Raw genomic sequence first — 20,621 nt, 5'->3', positions numbered from 1 at the left:
ATCCAACAAACAAATGAGCTGAAGCCCAAGGAGTGCATTTTTCATTTCTGCTTGATAAATAGAATAGAGAATTGATCTTTAAATGAAACTAGAATAGAGTATATTTGCTTATCGGACATAACCTCTATGCACTCTGGGTATGTTTGGCAGGGGCATGCATGTTGTCTGAACATCAGTCATTTTGTAAATCTACATCCAAAGGCAAAAACAACCCAGCTACTGTGTGTGATCCCTGAGGATCTAAAGAGAAGCCGTCAGATACAATATGACAGGACTACTGTCAGTTCACAAACAGGAATGTATATGAAAGCCTGGAGGTGAGCCAGTAAATAATAGAATGTAAAAGCTGGACCCATGCTCTTTAGTTGAGTGTATGAACAAAAGAAAGGCTGGTGGTACATTCATCAACAGGTCATCAGATTAACTATGATATTAAAATAGTTTCAGTTAAATTCAGATCGGTATCTCTCTTGGTACATACTGCTACAAAGAACTGCAGTAAAAGTAAAAGTCTGCTTAGTTCAACCAAAAGTTGATGAAATAGATTCTATTAACTGTACACAATTGTTGGAATTTACTTGCTGGTGCACAGAATTTAATAATTTCAACTGCAAATGAGACTGAGAACCAGCAGAGCATTGAAGGACATGGTGCACAGCATGAATGTCTAATATCTGAAAATGCTCTGGCCTGGGTTTTCAGTGCATGTTGAAGATGCCAACAGGTCTCTAATGACCTTTGGTTCTGATTTCCAGTAATATTTTCCCACTGCCTTCAAATAAGATCATTTACACTCAGGACACATTTTTGCTATATGTATCCATCAGGGCCTTGCTATTCAAGAAACTACTTCTTTCATTATTTTACATCTTAAATGATTGCTGCATTTTCTAGACTTGTTTCAGGAGTATGGGTTATTTAGTTAAAAATTTGGCAGAGTCAAAAGGTAAAAATAAAATCACCTTCATAAACTTCTAATGTGACCTCCTTAGCTGTAGCAGTATTCAGGCTATTCAACTGAATGTGTCTGTCTTTTAAAAACATTTTCTGAAGCATTATTTTTATTCAGACAGGGCCAACAGCGGTCACAGCTTGTTTTCCAGTGCTGTTGTAACATCAGTGTGTACAAAATATTACGTGACACAGTATATACTATATACGACAGCACATGGATATTAAAAGTTTTTCCTGAAATAGGCTTTAAAGATAATACATCAGTAAAAGGAAAGGCTTTTTCGTTTTCCCAGTTTTTCATGTTTTATTTGTTCTATGTTGGCTGTGTTGCATCAGCAGTAACTAAACATTATGTATGAAAACTGTGCAAGTGTTTGCATCTGTTTCATTATAGTAGTATATTGAAGAAGCAGACAAACGAGCTACAGTGTGTGTATGTGTGTGTTCATAATGAAGGAACATGCCATCCAGCTCAACAGTGTAGCACACTAATGTGTTTTTAACAGTCTCTGGATAAGAGTGCAGGACTATGGCACGATAGAGTAAGCCAAATCAGAATCTGGCTTCACAAGCTACACTTAGTAGGATAAATTCACTGTTCACAGGATTTGTTGCTATAAAGAAAACATAAGGTTTTTGCCAGTAAGGCTTAGATAATACCATCTGCCACTTGTACAGTTTGAAATAGCTCTAGTATAAAGGAAATTTTACAAACAAAAAGTTGTTTTGACATTGATGACATGTGTGGATATTTTTGGCAGTGCATCAGTGACTCACCATGAACTTTAAAACTTAGTGCTTTCTGTTTATTCTTACTTGGACAGCGCATCTTTTACCATCCCCTCATATTAATGATATCATGCCTACCAAAGATCTGTCATCTCAACCATAACCCTCCAACCCCACTGACAATTTAATCCACAATCATTTTAAGAAGCATCTGTGTTGCTCAAGGGCCTGGGTGTGTGTTGCATTGTGAGCTCATTAGAGGTCACGTGTTGCCAGCACAGCAGTGACCATTACCACACATGAAGTGGTTGCCTGATTGTCTGTTGCAGACACTGTGGCCTTTATAACTGAGGCCCAGTTACATGACAACGCCCTACACTACATCATCAGTCCAAGTAATTAGCTCACGTCTTTCAGAAGAAGTGAGAACTCCTTCATAACTGGACAGGGACACCAGTATTGATGTGGTGCCATTAATCGAGTTTGTCTGCTTGTATTGCCCTCCGGCAACATATCTGTAAGATTTTCTATCCAAACACCCATTTCCATTTGCTCTTTACCTTAGACCTTTTAATTTTATTTAAGGAAAATATTTAATTGTCACATGTCATACTTTCAAAAAGCTTGTAGAACTAACTGGCATTAATGTCTTCATGTTTGCAGCAACACTGGCAGAACACACACACACACACACTCTAGTTTTTTTTGCTCTGGCTGATGCTGTAACAAAGAACACAGCTGGAGGAGGGCCACCAGAGCAGAAAAGGGAAAATGCTAAAAACATGATGCAAGTGTGTCTGACCTGTGAGGTTGGGCTGTGTGAATATGTCTGTGTATATGCTGTTCATTTTGTTACTCTTCTTCGCTTGGCAAAAAACGCCCACTGCAACTGGTCTGTGTCTTTCTAAACTGCACACTAGCTCAGCACTGGCATTTGTTGTGTGGGTGTAGGAAGATTTTTTTCCAGCTACTGTGGAGTATTGTCTGAGGGATGGAGTGCACATGTAATTGCAGTCTGAATATGATCCAATCAGCATTTCAAGTACCTACATTTTATAATTCAATCTCCTTCTAGTCTGTGTAGTAACAGATGAAGCTCTGAGTATAATATTTGGGAAAATAGTCTTATCCTGCACTGAAGAAGCATTTCTAATAGGCGTAGTTTCAATTTCAGCCCATCACTTGATTAGCAAAGGCTGATAACAGAGCTCAGAAGTGCTCTCAACAGAGCTTCACCAAGCAGGGAGCAAACGATCTAATCTCACAACCCTCTTGCTTGCCTGAAAGGAGAAAAATCATTTTACTATACTAAATTCTGCCCGTCTGTCTTGTCAATTTTCCACCTGAAGGCCATTTCTATTTCAATGCACGACTGTGCTCATGTGTAACCTAGCAATTCACATCCACACCCTCCCTGTAAGTGTATGAAACCAACCTCATAACATCCCGCCCACCCCTCCAGAAACGCACTTTCCACCTGAGAGAAAATCATATGTAGACCTTTCAGCAGTTCACTAGTGAAGACAAATTGCCAGCTTGTTTGGAGGGGGGGGGGCCCTCCAGAGAGTGATTCATATTAATGGCTAGCTGGCAGTGGAGAGTGGGCTGCATATTCAAACTCCATTAGCAGGTTAGGCTGGAGTGTGTGACCTGGCAGTGCCACCGCAAGCTGCACACACAGGAGGGCGGATGGCGAGGAGGAGACTGAGGGGGCTGCATTTAGAGAGAGCTGCAGGTGCAGGGGTGAGTGTCTGCAATGTACATGTATGTGTGAAACAGCTAAACTGGTATATCACTTCTTCACTATCGCTGACCCCTGTGATGGACTGGTGACCTGTCCAGGGTGTACCCCTGCCTTTCACCCGAGAGAGAGCTGGGACTGGCTCCAGCAGATCCCCGTGACCCGGGCTTTCAGGAAAAAGCGGGTACAGAAGATGGATGGATGGATGGACTATCGCTGACCGGGTAACATTTGTCCCCACATGATATTTTTGTTTTTTGCCAATAAATACGAACAGCTTTTATTATTTAAATAAAATATAGTATTTAACTAACAATCCATTTAAATTAAACTTGCCAACATTTTCTTGACAAACAAAAGCTTATGATGAATTTGGACATAAAGTTTGCAGAGATTCATATATTTTCTTTTTTGTATGCTGTGCTGGATTACTTTTCCCATGGGGTGGCTGATGGAGTGCCCACAATGCAAAGAGACCCTCCTCCAAGGAGAATAAATTTACTCAGTAAATTTGCTTTTAGAGTTTAATATTTCTTGTCTCCTTTTTGGCCTGAGGGTGCTGATAGTATAAAGGGAGGGGAGTCAACAACAAGATAGGATTCAACCTAAAAGGACGTCAATTTCCATGGCATTTCAGACAGTTTTTAAGACTGACCAGTGTTCGTAAAATGGAAATATTCTGGCGTCACAGTGGTGCTATAAGACATGTTTCTTCCTGTGTTCAAACCAAACTATTCTGGCCAATCATTTTTGATATGTCTGTGGACCAAAGTGATTGATGAACTTATCTAATTCCAAGCGCTCATGCTTTTTGTCCCACTTGAACCTGGCAGCCAAAACAGGTGCCCACGCAAAACAAAACCAGAACATGGTATATTTGAAAAATAACAGATGAAAATAGAGGTGGCTCCCCTAGAGAGAGATACACAAATTTATTTTTTGATAATACAACACAGCTATTGTAAGCTTAAATTTTCTTCACCTTTGTCATCTAAAAGCTCAATTATATCACATTTTATACCAGCAATTTAAACATATGAACTTCACAGTGTTGAATTGGCTTACATGTAAACGTTGCATAAAGACGTCAGGTTTTTTTTCTTCTGATGTCAAATTCATCTAATAAACATTTTATGTCTTGTCCTGCTCATCTCATTTTCAGAATATACTGCAGCTATAGGCTGAACATTAATTTGACTGCCACACAGAAATAAAGTTTACAAAAAGCTTAAATACTTAAATAGATCTGAGAAAGTATTGAGATTTGATAGTTCATTCCTCATGTGTTCAGTGCTACTGAATCTAAATATTAACAGTATATTTTTTGATAAATGCATGATTTTCTGCAGTCCTGTTATAATGAAGCCGTGATTTGCCACCATCAGGTACATAGGTCGCTTTATTTTAACTCCACTTTCTGTGTGTCAAACCTGTGTGCTTCGGCACGAATAATGACTGCAGCCATTATCAGACCCACACTGTCACACTGAATCCTGGGATTTTATGTGCATGTGGAGACAGATTCTCTCACAATTAAACTCCCACTCTACAGACTCTTTCTCACAGATTCTTGCACACAGATGTGGACAGACAGCTTGGCCAGTGGCCGAGTGGCAGCCTGGCAGCATCTACCCTGTTCCTACTCTCTTCCTACACCCTTCTCTCCCTGCTCTGGCCTGATCAGTACTCTCTATAGATTTCTCATTTTCATTAATCTTCCAGAATGTGCTTTCCTCCCATTTCAGGTCTTACAACAAATACCTCTGGATTTCTTCTTTCTCTTGCTGCCAAATCCTCACTATCCCTGCCTGCTTAAAAAACATCAGCATCACTTGTGATTAACTTCTGCTATAAAACTCTCCTGCTAATTGAGAGTATGTAGATGAACACTGAATCTGTATTTTTGCAAATGTATGTACAAAAGCAAAACACTAACCTAAGTGTGCTGTCAGGGTAGATTACAGCATGGTGGGTATGCGTGCGTGAAATCTGTCACAGCTGCCCAGGGCTGCTGGACGGAGAAGAGATAAAGAGGGAGCATGTGAGAGAGATAAGAGAGAGAAAGAGAGTAAAAACCAACAACCTGATCATTTGTTGACCTTGGCCTTATGTACCTGATGAGGACAGCAGTTTCTCCTGTTCTGTCTATCCTGTCATCTCTTGTTGATATCAACATACTGAATTATGCTGTTTCACTTGCTGTGTCTCTGTAAGTAACATCCCACCACTTCTCCCTTTAATCCCTCTGTCTTCTTTTGACAGCTTTATACCTGAGGAGCATATCTGTGTATTTACTGTTCGAACAGAGGATAGAAATAGTCTTTTAGCCTATAAATCTGCCAACATGCCGTATATATGAAGCCGTAGCCATGTTGGTATTAGCTTAATTAAGGGATCCTTAATATGTGACTATATGGTTATGTTAACAAAAGAGTATTATTACGAGACTTTGGTGTTGCTCTTAAAATCCAGTATCTGTCAGGCTAGTGTATATAAATGTAACAACAGGTAAAATTTGATGGAAATACTACGTACACAAAAATGCACAAATTCAGTAGAATCATAAAGTCGGTCAGTTAACTCAGGAATGTCAGTCATACAATAGCCATGATAACTTACTGGTCGTAGGAGAATGTGCACACATTCTTTCAGAACAGTCCTGCTTTAATATTTGTCACTATTGTTGAGCCTTGTAGCCAAATCAACCTGACAACATTAACCAATGATTTTTGTTTAAATCAGCTATAATCCATATTTTCCACTGGATCACATGACTATGAGTTAGGTGAAAGGGGTTACTTATGGTAGTAATAAACTTGGTATTACCTGCCAAAGGACAAGGTTAGAATTGGACTCGTAGGCACAGTGAAGCATTTGCAGATGAAAAAAAAAAACAAAACAGGTATTTCCCTCCCCGAATATTGGACTTACATTCATCAGGTGGGCAGCATCACAACATCAAGGAAATTCTAATATTTGTCATTGTCTGCTGGATGTCTAATTCCCTTTGAGTAAATGAAGGTATGTTCTGAACATCTCCTATAGCATGAAATAACGATATTGTGATACACATACCAATATCTGAATAAGGGGAGCACCAGTACTTTTTTTCTTACTTCAAACATTGGCCAGGATAATTATATTCTCTGCAGTCTGGTGGAACTGTGGAAAGCATATACTGTACTTGTGTCTATTGACTATTTCAAAGAGGCTAGCTATCTACACTACATCACCACAGATAATTGGTGGTCACCTTGTACAAGAACAGAGAACTTCACCATTTCCAGTGAGCACAGAGTTGCTTAGTGTGAAATTGATGTGAAACACACACCAGCAATGAGACCTGTAGCCATGGTGACTCATGCAGTGAATAGGTGAGCAGTAGCAGCTGCGGCCAGTTTTTTTTTTTTTTTTTTTTTTTCACTCATGACTTTCAAACTCATTTATAATGATACTTCTTTTACACTTATTTTATGAAACAAAAGTTAACCTTCACTCTGACTGGAAGTATGATGGTTCTGTGCTTCTTGTGTATCATTTCACTGCTGAGTGAAATTAGAGTTAATCAGTGCTCAGTCAGCACTGCAGCACTGGCAGCTCTGAGGCATTGGATACACATTGCACTGTGAGAAGGGCCTACTGAGGACCAGATGCCACCATATTGAAGGCTTAAAAACTTTAGCATGTTTAGTATTCATTTACATATCTCAGAGTCAGAGAGAGGTCACAAAGTATTGTCAGCCAGTTCTACATTCATATCTAAAATGTCTGATCTCCTGTTTGAGCAAGTGATTTAATTATTTGCTTATATCCATATTTGTTTACATATTCAGACAGCATTAGTTGGATGTTGTACAGTACATATTCAAGGTAAAACCTCTAATTATTGCCCACACAGGCCTTGCTTAGTGGGTGAATCAGTGTTGAATCAAATGGGACAGAAAACTGCTGCTGAATTGTCCCAAATTGGTAACATTTTTCAAGCATGTTGCACATGTGGCCATAAATGTTTATAGCTTATAGGGTACCCATTATCATCAAACAGTGTTTCTAGTCTTCCCACAATCCATAAATACACATGCAACTAAAAAAGAGTAATAAAGAATTACACAAAAGGATTTAAAAGACTGATGGCTGAACTGGTACTGTTAACCCAGATGATTAAAAAGTTAGAGATCACCCAAAGTCCAGTATATATCACTTAAAATTTCAAGCCTTTGCATGAGGAAGGTACAGTAAGTATTTTATATGAGCTTGTGAAAGGCTCAAATCTGAATAAATCCTATGCAGACTATTATAGCCTAAAATGTTGCTGTTTCTGTCTTGCATATTTAAGCTGCTCTGCGAATAATACAGGTTTAATGTTTCTCCTGATAATAAGATCAAGTTTGATTTTGACTGATAGGCACAATGGTTTAGTACTTTGTCAATTTAATGTGATACTGGCAGTGAAGAGCTAATGGAGCAGCTGTTATATATTCTTCTTCCTGGCTGCAGACCAAACAATAGAGTAATATTTGATGTGAATTAGAGCCGATGATGATATGACCATATTCATAACATCTGCAGAACAGTTAAATGCTTATGCTGCTCCAATTTTTCTTCAGTGTGCTGAATGTTAAAAGAGTTTGTGTTTCAAATAGTTTGGTGTATTTGATTTGTTTCAATAATACAGCAGAGCAATCAAATGTGAAGCTGTAAATTTTAATGAATCCACAATATAGATAGACATGATTCTATATGCCCTTTGTGATTCATCACTGATGCAGCCACTGAAAACAGCCACTGACCTGGTGTTTGACTTCTCTTTGACACTCGTGCTGCTATCGACAGTATCAGCTTGTAGGGGGTAATCCAGGATGAAAATACCGGTGTTATGGCATTGAGTGCATAAGGAATGTATTAAACACCATGTCTTGTAAATTACCGTGACGGTCTTGATACGACCGCTGCCCCTGGTGCAGGTCCAGCCAGATCGGTTGAACAGGAGGCTGCAGACCTCCCCCTCCAGGCAGGGAATCATCTCGCACCACTGTCGGCTCCGCACAATTCGAGCTGGGAAGATGAATGACAAGAGGGCAAAGAGGCAAATTAGACAGACAGACCAAGGGAAAGACTTCAAGTTCTCAACTTTTTCTGGAACAAACATCTAACTAGACAGGAAAGTGTCTTCATAAGTTGATGTGCCCACAAGCCTTTAGCATTTTAATTAGGCTCTTGTTGAACTATCATGTCTGAACAGCCTGTGGTAATAACCTTTACAGACCAGTTAGGTTTACAAGCCAGCTTTCATTGCAGCTGCAGAAGAAATGCTTTTTTACTTTAGATATTTTCATAAGGATTTTCTAAGGAACTCTAGGTAGAAGCTTCTAGGTAAAAAAAGTAATTTGTACCATTTAACATCAGTTTGTTGGGTTTTTTTCTCAGGCCTTGCACTGAATAAATAATCAAACCATCAAGGTAGAACACAGCAAAATATATAACAAAACCTTTGTCGTCTCCTGTGGAGCAGAAGTGACACAGCATGAGCAGCATTCTTCATTAGCAACTTGTTGAAAAAGCCCCAGAAACCTTATTCCTCAAATTCAGAGGAATTTCTTTAGAAAGACTTTGCAAGTAAACCAGAAAAAAATATTTAAAAAAAAAAAAGAACTGTAGTAGTGTTAGTAGTAGTAGTATTAATATTACTATTACTTTTCCATCACTGCTATAAGGCTCTGATATTTCAATATATGGATTAGAGGTTATGAAATACAGAATAGAACAAATAAATATATTGTGTGCAGTATATGTGCAGCCATCACGGTAAAAACCAGTTACCCTCCCTCTGCAGTCTGTCTGCATGACATTGTATTAGCATTCGCCTGTAGTCCATGGTGATAAGCACTGATTGTTCTTTACACAGGGTGCTAAAGCAACACCGAAAGGTTATCAGCTCTCTGCGGACCTGGCCAGGGCTGCTGCTCCTGCCTACCCATGATTCCCCTGGGGCAACATATTGTGGAATGAGGTAACATGGTCTGCAAATTGAAAGAGAGGAACTACAATTCGCTGAACGTCCACAGGAGAGCTGAAGGCGGAACGGAGAGGGAGCACAAGAGATGGAGAGCAAAGAGGTGTGGAAAGGAAGGCCTTGTGACATTTTGCTGTGAGATATTCCTGGTCCAGGCCTTGTTAACAGTCTGAAATTGGTCTTTGAAGTGTCAGACCCCGACTGCTGCTCTGCAACAAAGATCTGTCATCTTGTGGTATTTATCAAGCTGGCAGAACAGCACCCTCATGTAAAGCCATTCTCCCTCAGCAAATAACAGATATTGTTGATACACTGGAAGAAGAGCGATGCATTTAGAGCCTGTCGTCCCAATATAGTCAGGAAGCAAGAGACAGTAGAACTAAACAATGCAGTCATCTCACTGAACAAGTCTAAGAAAATATTCATGCTTCGTAACAAGATTCTGAGAAAAAAAATGGTCATTTTGACTTTTCTCTGAGCAGAGATTCCTGGGTGCATAGAGGGAAATCTGAAATGACCTACCCCCTGACACAGCAACATGATGTGGTGAATTTTCATTTTCACAGCCATCCGTCAGGCGCAACAAAGCGTAGATTTATCAGTCAGTTGCAGATGTAGTTTTGAGTACATTACAGGGCCAGCAAAACTCAATTTCCAGGACATGGAATAAAAGCTGAGCTGGCAAAGGGGTAGGAGTGCTGACTAACCGTGGAGTGCATCAGCCCAACCAGCCCAGAGACATGGAGGCTGGCTAAAATAAATGCATTTTTCAGCTACTGCCACACTATCCATGCACTTGATACCTTGCCCTAGTTACTTTTTCAAAGTCATCCATGACAGAGTGACATGATCTATGATGGGTTGGTGAATTTCCTGTGCCATAAGTGATGGCATGCTGTTGGGCTCCATTTATTGGGGTGAAAGCATCAACTTCCTCAATAACAATATCATGCATAACACAAGCAACAACAAAATGCCATGCTGCAGTTTGACTTAAGGCCTTCAATTTCCATCAAGCCAATCTATCCAATATGCTGGTTCTACAGTTGAACCGCCACAACATAAATAGTATCCAGAGCAGGCTCTGTGCTATATCTTTGGAAAATGTTTGTTTGCTGCTCTATTGCATCCTACAGTATAATTTAGATTATGCTGGCTTGTTAGATAATTACTGCAATTGGCTGAGAATTATTGCAGCTATGTTGCTATTATTGATAAGTATCTGCTTTATGTTGCATTTCAACATTTCAGGTTTGTTGATAGAACTTTTTTCATGTTTGTGGTGGCGAAAATGTGCAGCAGCAGCATAGGTGAAACAGCTGTTTGTGGTGGTTGGAAGAGAGACTTGGTCTGTCTGGCTAACACCTGGGTGGTCCATCCAGCTGTCGTCACTGTCAGAGTCCCACCCAGGGACCATGGACATCAGGCCAGGCTTGTCAGCTGCCAAAGTCCCTGCTGTTCTACAGTGCTGGACGTCCAGCTACATCACACGTAAGACCATCTGTCCCCCCATTGACACTGCCAAGCCCTGCCCTGCCCAACACAACACAGCACTGCCAGACAGGACTCGGGAGGCAGGAGGTGCAGGAGGCACAACAGTGACTCCTCAACCAGACACATTGTTAGTCTGATGAAATTCTGTATGGGCACAAGTAAAAAAAAAACATAAAAATTTTACTAAAGCCACAGTCAGCTCATTTAAAATGTATTTAGATGACTGACAACAAATTAAAAAACTAGTTTTAGAGACAAAACACGAAGAGCCACCAAGAAGGTTGCATCAACAAAAGAAGAAAGTGAAGCATGAACCACCACAATAATTAACTGTGTGCCTCTACTGGTAAGGTAAAAATGGTAAGACTTAGCTTTTGCTAAGTATCCAGCAAAATTAGTTAACTAGCATAGCTGGGCACCAGAAACATAACAGATTTTTACAGGCTTTCTGACTGATGTTAATTAAGCTTCAATCATGAATCAATTTGTAGCAGCCAGATTTTCAACCCTCTGTCCTGCAACCTGCTACTACAGGCCTGATGATCTTTTAGTTGTAATTATGACAACAGAAAAAGCCAACATTAAACACACTTCAAACACAGCCAAGCTAGAAATGTCTCCATACTTCAGCATCATTTTGTTCACCAAGCTGTTGCTAACCATTACTCTTTTTTTCGTTGCATTTCTTGGGCTTACTATCAAAATGACTTTTTTTTTTTTTTTGCAACTGGCTGATAATGTTTGAGTTGGGAGGTTACACTGCAAACTGAATGGATTTTACTAAATACAGCTGTATAGTTCATCATGGTGAAATTCTAACAAATTATTTTAGGTTCATTTTCCTGCTGACTTTCAAATGTTGCTTTGATGGAGACAACATACTATTGACACAAAGATGTTCACCGTCAGTGCCACATTTCTTATGTTGTCTCTGCAACATTTTTGCTCAAGAGAAACGATATTGAGGCACTTGCTTTTGCCATCTATTTGATATGTATTCTGGTAGGCAGTGTACAAGAACTACACCAGAAGTATACAAGAAATATCTCAGTGTATAGTGTTGACAGTTGCTTAACAAGAACTGAAAAAAATGAAAGAAATTGGAGAACATAAGGGAATTATAAGTGTATTTTGATTGAAGAAGGAAAACTCAGAGCACCAGGCACAGCACATAAGTATATGCTGTGAAAATGTATATTGTACTAAATAATATTAAAACAGAAGGTGAATACAGAGGAAATAATGAGCATGCATGTACACACAGAAAGTAGTCTCAACTGCATATGTTGATATGTTAAAATCCACTTTTAAAAAGCCTGTCTCCAAATATAGGGCTCGCTCTGCAGTGGAAGTAAATAGAGTACAACAAATCTTTCCTTTTGTTTAATCTCTTTTCAGCATTACTTTTTTTCCCCTCATTTAGTGTCAATAATCATTCCACTAGGTATGAAAGTAAAAACCTGGAGCCATCATACAGCCTACCTACAGCCTGCAGACTCTTATCATGGTGGCCATCAAGCTTCATACAATTACAGTGCAATGTGGTGGCATGGCAACAATGGGCCAAGCAGAGAAAGAAGAGGGAGGGAGTCAGGGAGCAGATTAGAGTGGGAGCAGGGAGACAAGCAAGGAAAAAGCATATAATCCTCCTGTGTACAGTGTGCTGACTAAAACTGCACAATAGTGACACACAACAGCATAAAAAGAGGGCAACAAAGCTTGAAATATGTTCTAAAAAAGACTAACAAAGTCTTATTTTGTAGTAAAAAAACACTGCACTGTGCAGAAATTGTTCAGTGAAATTAAACAAATAAGCAATAATAGAGTAAACATACCATTTTGCACAAACAATAAGTTGATAAATAAAAGGTAACTCACATATAACACATTTATTCACTATAGGGCTTTGATAAGCTTGTTGGTATGCCATTGTGGAAGTGGGAATAGTAACAGGAATGCAATGTTAATAAAAAATATTTGTCCTAAGCTACCAGCTGCAGACTGTTGTACATCTGAAAATATCCCAGAAGCTACATAAGAAATAAACCTTGGATTTTGTTTCTATTCATTACAGGAAACAGCAAATCCATAAGCTTTTGAAGGTGACAATAATTGTGCAGATGATTTTGTCCAACAGTGCCTCACGGCATAAAGTTGCCTGGATATACTGTATTTTGAAAGGTCAACTGCAAACAATCAAATATTAAACCGTGTACAATATTCGATCTGCACAACAGCAACACAGAAAGAGAAAATAAAGCCGATGATCATGTGCATGAAGCTTTGTTTCTTGCTACTGGGGGAGACTCAAAATGGTGGAAAATCTAATATGACAGAAACTGATGGTCCTTGAAGTAAGCTTGTAATATATCATTGTATATGTGCAAGAAATTCCAAATCAGTCAAACCTTCAAGGTATGAGAGGATGTTTATTAAAGTTTCAGTTCTGATTTGTACGCCCAGCGCTATCACCAACATGCCAGTCACAATAACTGGCAGTGGAAATGCGTGAAGACCATGTAAGGATGTGTCACTTCAGTGAGTTTCATTAAAAATCCAGTCAGTTTCACCTAAGATATTACATCTGACAGAAAAAAAAACAACTGGCAGATCTATTACTACCCACTCGCTTAATTTCAAATTCAGAAAGGTCAAATTGAGGCAAGAGCTGAAGGCAAAATGTCCCAAAATCACAATGCTATTACTATAAAATATACACTACACACAACTTTTCATACTACTAAGAAAAAATGTTTGAAAGGCATCAATCAAAATCTGACTTTGGAACACTTTTCCTAATTAAAATTGTAGAAATGTTTAGAGTTGTCTGCAAACAAGCCACAATTTAAGTTTTTAAAGTCAAGTCATTTGCAGTTCATCTTTGAAAATACTTAGTTTTGTCACTTTTCCAGTGCGAACACAGTACATACTTAAATCCAGTCAGAAAAATGTAGGACTATGTAGTGCAGAACTAGGACACAACTGAAGTCTTTCCAAGAAAATGAATTCACTCAATAATTCTGCCTTGACTGCTATACACGGTGCTGATTCTGGGCCTCTCTTGGGTGTTAACATTTGTGCTGGCAGACTGGAAACCTGCTGGTGAGGACTAAGGGCACAAAGGTTACCTTTGCCTTACCTGTTAAACTGTTAATGAACCATATTCCTGTGGTCCAATCCCATTTCTTACATTTTTATCCCTACCCCTAATTTTTGAGTTGATCCTTAAAGCAGAGTTTTAGCAGGTAATGGTTAAAAAATTCCCCTATGAAATGGGACAAGACCCCTGTGTGTTGTGACTAGTTAACACAGTGCTGTCTTCTCCAACTTTTCATATAGTCTGCGGGCATCCTTTTGCAATTAGGTGAAATAAGAGAAATGCAAGGAAAGGAAGATCCTAGTGAGACTTAGGATAGGGTGGGAAGAAGAGATAAATTGGGACTGAGCCTGGGAGACAGCTCATCAGGGGGCCTTTGTTCTACTCAGCTGTGCCTGTTAAGGAGCATTATTTAGTTATTAAGCATTTAGTTGCCTAATGCCAGCAGGAAGTTTAGTTAGTTGTCTCCTTCTACTCTGGCAGAAGTCTTTTGCTTGTTTACAAAAGCTTTATAAAGTTTTGCAGTGATGTGCAGTGGGATTTCACCACACGGGTGCTATTTAACATTTAGAATCATTAATAGCCTTTATTGCTCTACTGAAAAAAAAATGTTGGACTGTTCAGACCAGTTAGTCAGCCAGGTTTTATTCTCTCTAGCACTGTTCCACCTGTGAATTACAACTTTAGAAAACACTTGATTATTGCCAAAGACACAAGTGTTCCTCCAACAGTACTTTCCAAGATTAATTTAATGTGTCTGGGGCTTTTTGTGCAAATTCAGACTTCTAAAAACCTTACAAAAACAGGAACTGCCAAAAATATATATAAATCAGGCTGACAATCATTCATTCATCCATCCGATTATTCCTCTTTAGGGTCACAGGGGTGAAGGCAGGGTCCACCCTGGACAGGTCCCCAGTCCATCACAGGGCCACATAGAGACAAACAACCTCACACACACTCACACTCACTCCTATGGGCAATTTAGAGTCACCAATCAACCTGACATACATGTTTTTGGACTGTGGGAGGAAACCAGAGTACCTGGAGAAAACCCACACAAGCACAGGGAGAACATGCAAACTCCACACAGAAAGGTCCCTGATGGGTTTCAAACCAGGAACCTTCTTGCTGTGAGGAAACAGTGCTAACCACCAAGCCACTGTGCTTCAGTGGGCCACAACATGCAAAAGCAACCTCCTGCTGTAAATGAACCTGGAACACTGCAATTAAATGGTGAATACAAGCTTCAGAAGTAAGTGCAACCTGACTAGACAATCTCACTATAGCTTTGCAAATTAATACAAAACAGAGTAATGTGTGTATCTAGACCAACAATTTTCCACTTTTTTTTGTTTGATCTAGAGAGGAGATGACATTATCACTGCAGGTGATGTTATAGACCTGGACCATGTTTCTAAAATCAGACATGGCTCAAAGTGACGTATAATCATATTACAAATCTCTATGTAAATACAATACTGGGACATAGTTCACAACCTTTATTTACTCACTACAGTTGGTCCCTCTTTCATTAAAGGTCACTATTCTATCAGCACATATCTCTAAAGGGCAGTAATTCACTCCTTCTACAGCTGTGAGACGTATTAAACCGACCCAGAGGACAGTGAGTCCTTGCTGTGTTGATATCAAGTCACTGAAAAAGGCCTCATTATTACAAAGCCTCAGAAAGAGATACAAATGAATAAACTGGTTTATAAGTCAGTAAATTGGTTTTGTGCCTAGAACGACAAAGAGGCGTTTATGGGAATTCACATCAAAAGCTAATACAACTGAAAATACTCAAAAGGTCAGACAGGATATCTGAACAGTGGCAGCATTAAACCCACTGCATTCTCATGCAGTATGCAGAAATTACATCTTAAAACCATGTGATGATGAATACCATCTCAGCTGTCAGCAGAAAGCCTTTAAATGAGCCTGTGAACAACAGGTTTCACCTTTAATGTACTGGTTATTAATGGAGTATAGGGTGTGGTGCGGCGGGAAGCCAGTAATAATCAATTTCCTGCTGCTGTAATCATAGTTCTCTGTAAGTTAATTAGCATCTGCTGAGTGTTATGGGGAGATGTCTGTAGAGAGAAAGAGGTGGTTAAAAGCAGTGTGAGCAATGTGACACAGGCTGTGGGACTGCAGCCTTGTGTTAAGATCAAGGCCAATAAGAGTCAGTGCATGAAAGAACTAATGGTGAATCTGATGCATATGATTGTGATGACTGTGATGTCAGTAATAGTGTGAGATCCAATCAGCACCACAGATGCCCTGCTCCTTCTCATGTGTCTTAATTGAGATAGTGTCCAATAGAACAGAGAGGGCTCTAAAGCATAAAATGCTTTAATGCATAAAGAGTGGGTGAACACCGCACATTCCCCGGCCATACAAGTGATCTTGCAGAATAATAAAAACACAGAAAAGGAGGAAAATGCAGCATGACAGTGCGACAATGACAGGGGCAAAATGATTACTAATTTGCTGAAGTCACAGGCTTACTGGAGGCAGACAGCCAATCATAATGTTAGAAGTCAAACAGTATAAAGACATCAAAAAGACAGAAACACAAAATGATTATCAATTAGCCATGAAAAGAAACTGTTGCTGCTTTTAATGATGAGAAGATGATCATACATTTTGTTCTACTTGACTCTTGCAGTTTTTGAAGACTGGTAGTTTATTTCAACTTGCCAGTAATTCTGCTTTGCTAGACTCAGCCAGTTTGATTGTACCTATATCCCATGTTCCTCCCATTTGCTGTTAGATACCTTACACTGCTTCTTACATTGGTTTATTGTAGATCAGACCTTTTATAACCAAGCCACCTCTGCGCTTCTGAAACTGATCTCTTCTTTTGAACCAGTTCCTCCATACTGAAGTCAGCAGTAATTTCACTTTCAGGTGTATTTGTTGCCACCGAACATCATTATGATGTAGACGTGTCAACAATATCATTAAACTCACGATGTGACACATTATACTGATAACAAACTGTAACCACAGTGTAAAGGGCTGGCATGATATTTTGACCTTCCATAGCAGGAAAAACACTGATGATGATAATTTAGAACACTGATGAAGGCTACCTGCCATCTGGTGTGTAAGATATATGAACCTGGTGTTGTGCATACTGGACACATAATGTAACAGAGACATCACTACTGTTAATAGTTACACCTGTGCTTTTCCTATTAAGATTTTTCACAATGGCCCTGTTATGTCAAAATATCTGTTGAAGCAGAGTTAATGATTCCACATGCAACTGTTTGCCATTATCACTGCTGATTTCATGTATTTTTAGTCCCTGCTATATTATGCTGTAATGTTAGTTATTTCTGTTACTCTTGTTTTTGATGTGATGTACTAGTTTTATACTGGTATTGGTGTGTTACATGTAGCATGAGTGGCTTCTGTGGAGCCTTGACGACTTGTACTCAAGATTTGGGGCATTTTCAGGCATTTACAACTTTGTCTGCCGTATCCTGTGCCTGTGGTTGGTTGATCTATTCCATTGCTTTTCTTGGTGAATTGTGTTTCATCTACATGTTTATAGGGGCTTTAACTAACACTGTAAATGCTCTGTGACAATGTTGGTAATTTGTTAAGCATGGCATACTGGTGACTGCTACATGTAGCTTAATGTTTTCATGAATCATTAAGCTTCATAAGAAGTCTCTGCAGTGTGGCTTGCTAACCAGCAGTTAGCTTAATTGCTGCTTTTTTGTTTTTAGTGTTTTTGGAACTCTCTAACTCAAAGCTAGCTATGGGAAATTTAATATCACTCTGTTGTTACCAGGAATAAATGTCTGCTTTGGGCGAAAGGTGCTGGCTTGTGTCATAGACATCGTCTTACACAGAGGGCAGTGTGCTACACTGAAGAATAAACAAACCTTAAATCCATACTACGGTTCTGTTTGTGCAGTGGTTTATCTGCCTCAAATCAATAGTTTCATATTTTGGGAAGCACACTCATTTACTTTCTTGTCAAAAGTTAACCTTAAGCTTCACATAAAAACTGAAAACAGTTAGCTTGACTATCTCCAAATAACAAAATCTGTGTTCAAGAACCTATAAAGCTCACTAATGTCCCAGACTACTTTTTGGCTTGGACAAGATATCTCCTGGAGTTGCCTGGTACCTGGCTAGGTTCCAATGTTTATGCTAAGATAAGTTAAGTGTTTGCTTTCATGTACTCACATATTTACCTCGAAGATATGGCTGTGATATCAGCCTTCTTGTGTAACTCTTGCAAAGAGAACAAATAAATGTATTTCTCAAAATGTCAAACTATGCCTTTAACAAAGATAAACATTTATGTTAGAACTTCAGCAACTTTACATTTTCCCCTATGCCCAAATGTAGCCATGAGTGAAGCACTCATACAGTGCACGGTGCACAATAAAGCCAAATGTTGCCTCAATCAAAATAAATGCATAGAGAGTTATTGTGGTTTAAACACAGCACAGCTGTGCAAGTAAGAACAGTGGTCCTGGAACACTTGCAGCAGTTCACAGACATTTTTTTCTTTGCTTCTTCAGCCACTTTCCCTGTTGTTTTGCATCATTCCAAATAAAGTCTGTAAAATCTGACCTCTGTTGGACAACTGTCCTCTACTGGGTTAGAAAGACAACTGTACTCACCGTCTACACAGGCTGGTCTCGCCCTAGTGGTCCCAGCGATCTGGCCTCTCCGGCAGGCACAGCGGGCTGTCTGCCTGGCGATGGTCCGTCTGGGGACGCTGCTGTCTCTGTTGAGCATCACTATCTCACAGGTTCCCACCGCCAACTGGCCTGCCAAACACAGCAGCGAGGAACAAAGTACATCACATTAGCATAATGAGACTGTAATGAACATATTACAGCAGAGTAACTGGGGTTAGAAGGAACAAACAACAGGCAGCCACATCGCAGAGCCTTTTTTGTTTTTTTGGTCTGTGTAACAATGAAGAGTTTAATACCCTCATTTACAGTGTCACTTAGAAAATGTATTTCAGTGTTTTCACAATGCTTCTTTGGTTTGAATAGAGTATGGCTCTCTGTTTGTCTGATAAGTGACCATATGAAAACCTGACTCATCTAAGAATCTGTTAAGAGATTTTTATTTGTTTAGTTGTAACTTAGCAAAGAAAGAAAGAACCTACTGTTTGTTTTGTTTTGTTCAGTCTTTCAGACTGAATATGAATGTACACAGCAAATGATAGTAGTCCTTTGCACTATGAAAAACAACAGCATTAGAAATAATGAAGTGTTTTGCCTGTCAGAAACCAAAGTGCAAGTAAGCAGACATAGCACAGCATAACCTCCTAATAAAGAGTTTGGGGTGGATGGTTAGATCAGAAGAAGTGAGACTGTATTAAAGGGAAACCAATGTTTGTTTCTTATGTTTCAGCACCTAAAACTAACCAAACCTCAGCCATGTTGAAAACAAGTCAGAAAGCAATTGATGAATCATTATTGTCATATGTATTTTGAAAGACACAACAATGTAGTTGTTGTCTCACTAATAGCTGTACCAGATCAGCTGCACTAGCATGTGTCATTTTGGAAAGCAACGACAGACAACACGGTTGCCTGGATGATAGCATGGTCTCAGTTTTCTTCTAGTGTCCTCATGAGCCTGACATTTGTGGTTTTGATTGAAATGTCTCATCAACTACTGAAAGGACTGCTATAAAATGAAATGAATTGTTATCTTTTAGACAATCACCTGACCTTTCATCTAGTGCTGCAATCAGATCTACATTTAAAATTGTTACTTACCTTGTTTCATGACTGAAAACCTTCAAAACTAATAAACTTTAGTGCTAATAAGCAAACATTAGCATACTAATGCACTACACTAATATGGTAAATATTACATTTATTTTGCATAAGCCTGTTAGCACTCTGAGTGCAACTATGCTAGCATGGTTAGCATGTTGCTCAAAGCACTACTATGCCTCACTACAGCCAGCTAGCATGATTGTACACTAAATGATGACATCTGGCAAATGCTATAATCAAGATTGTATATTACTAAATCTCAATATTATAATTTTATACTTAGCATATTCAACCGATTTTTCAAATGTTGATTTTCAGAACTGAAAGCCACACATGTACTTGAACAGTATTTGAAACTAGTTAAGGCTCAACTTTACATTTGTAAAGAGCAACAAAATTACACATAAAAGTTGTCTAGCCAGTTAATGACAGAAATAATGTGTGGCGGGTGACATGTCAGTGGCTGCTAGGCACTACCACAGACCAATTTTCAAGCCAAGTTAAGGTTTACTGAGATGGCAAATGGACACAATGCCTAAAAGTGATGATTACCTTGTTCTGAAATTGGTGTGTGTGTGCTATTCTTACACTTCTATCCAAGCACAGAGAACGGCTTCAGAGTTCTCTGGGCATTACAAATTAATAGGTAACAGCTGAGCCAGGACGCTGTTGTAAAGCAGGTATTTTAAAATTTGTTAGAATGTGATCTCTAAATTAATTAATTACATGTGGGTCAGTGACATCTTAGAATTTCAAAATGGCAAAAAAAAAAAAAAAAATGAAACCACAAGTTAGTTTCATCATTTCCTGTGTACATCC

The 20,621-nt window shown here is 39.1% G+C and overlaps 1 protein-coding gene across 2 annotated transcripts in view; it reads right to left on the bottom strand.

The window, feature by feature from the left end:
• Positions 1-20,621, bottom strand: part of tafa5l (TAFA chemokine like family member 5, like) — a 39,336-nt gene that overhangs the window by 7,599 nt on the left and 11,116 nt on the right. The window contains exons 2-4 of one of the 2 annotated variants that reach the window (XR_003297263.1): positions 18,681-18,830; positions 8,352-8,479; positions 5,361-5,435 (exon numbers count right to left, since the gene is read on the bottom strand). Coding sequence is in view for 1 of the 2 variants with exons in the window: in XM_026332761.1 (XP_026188546.1) it covers positions 8,352-8,479; positions 18,681-18,830 (278 nt within the window). In the remaining variant the exon portion in view is untranslated. The remainder of the gene's footprint in view (positions 1-5,360; positions 5,436-8,351; positions 8,480-18,680; positions 18,831-20,621) is intronic. The other variant, XM_026332761.1, reaches the window with a different exon arrangement.

The sequence above is a fragment of the Mastacembelus armatus genome, chromosome 7 (genome assembly GCF_900324485.2).
Source record: "Mastacembelus armatus chromosome 7, fMasArm1.2, whole genome shotgun sequence".
NCBI lineage: Eukaryota > Metazoa > Chordata > Actinopteri > Synbranchiformes > Mastacembelidae > Mastacembelus > Mastacembelus armatus.
This window is presented reverse-complemented; position numbering and strand designations above follow the sequence as displayed.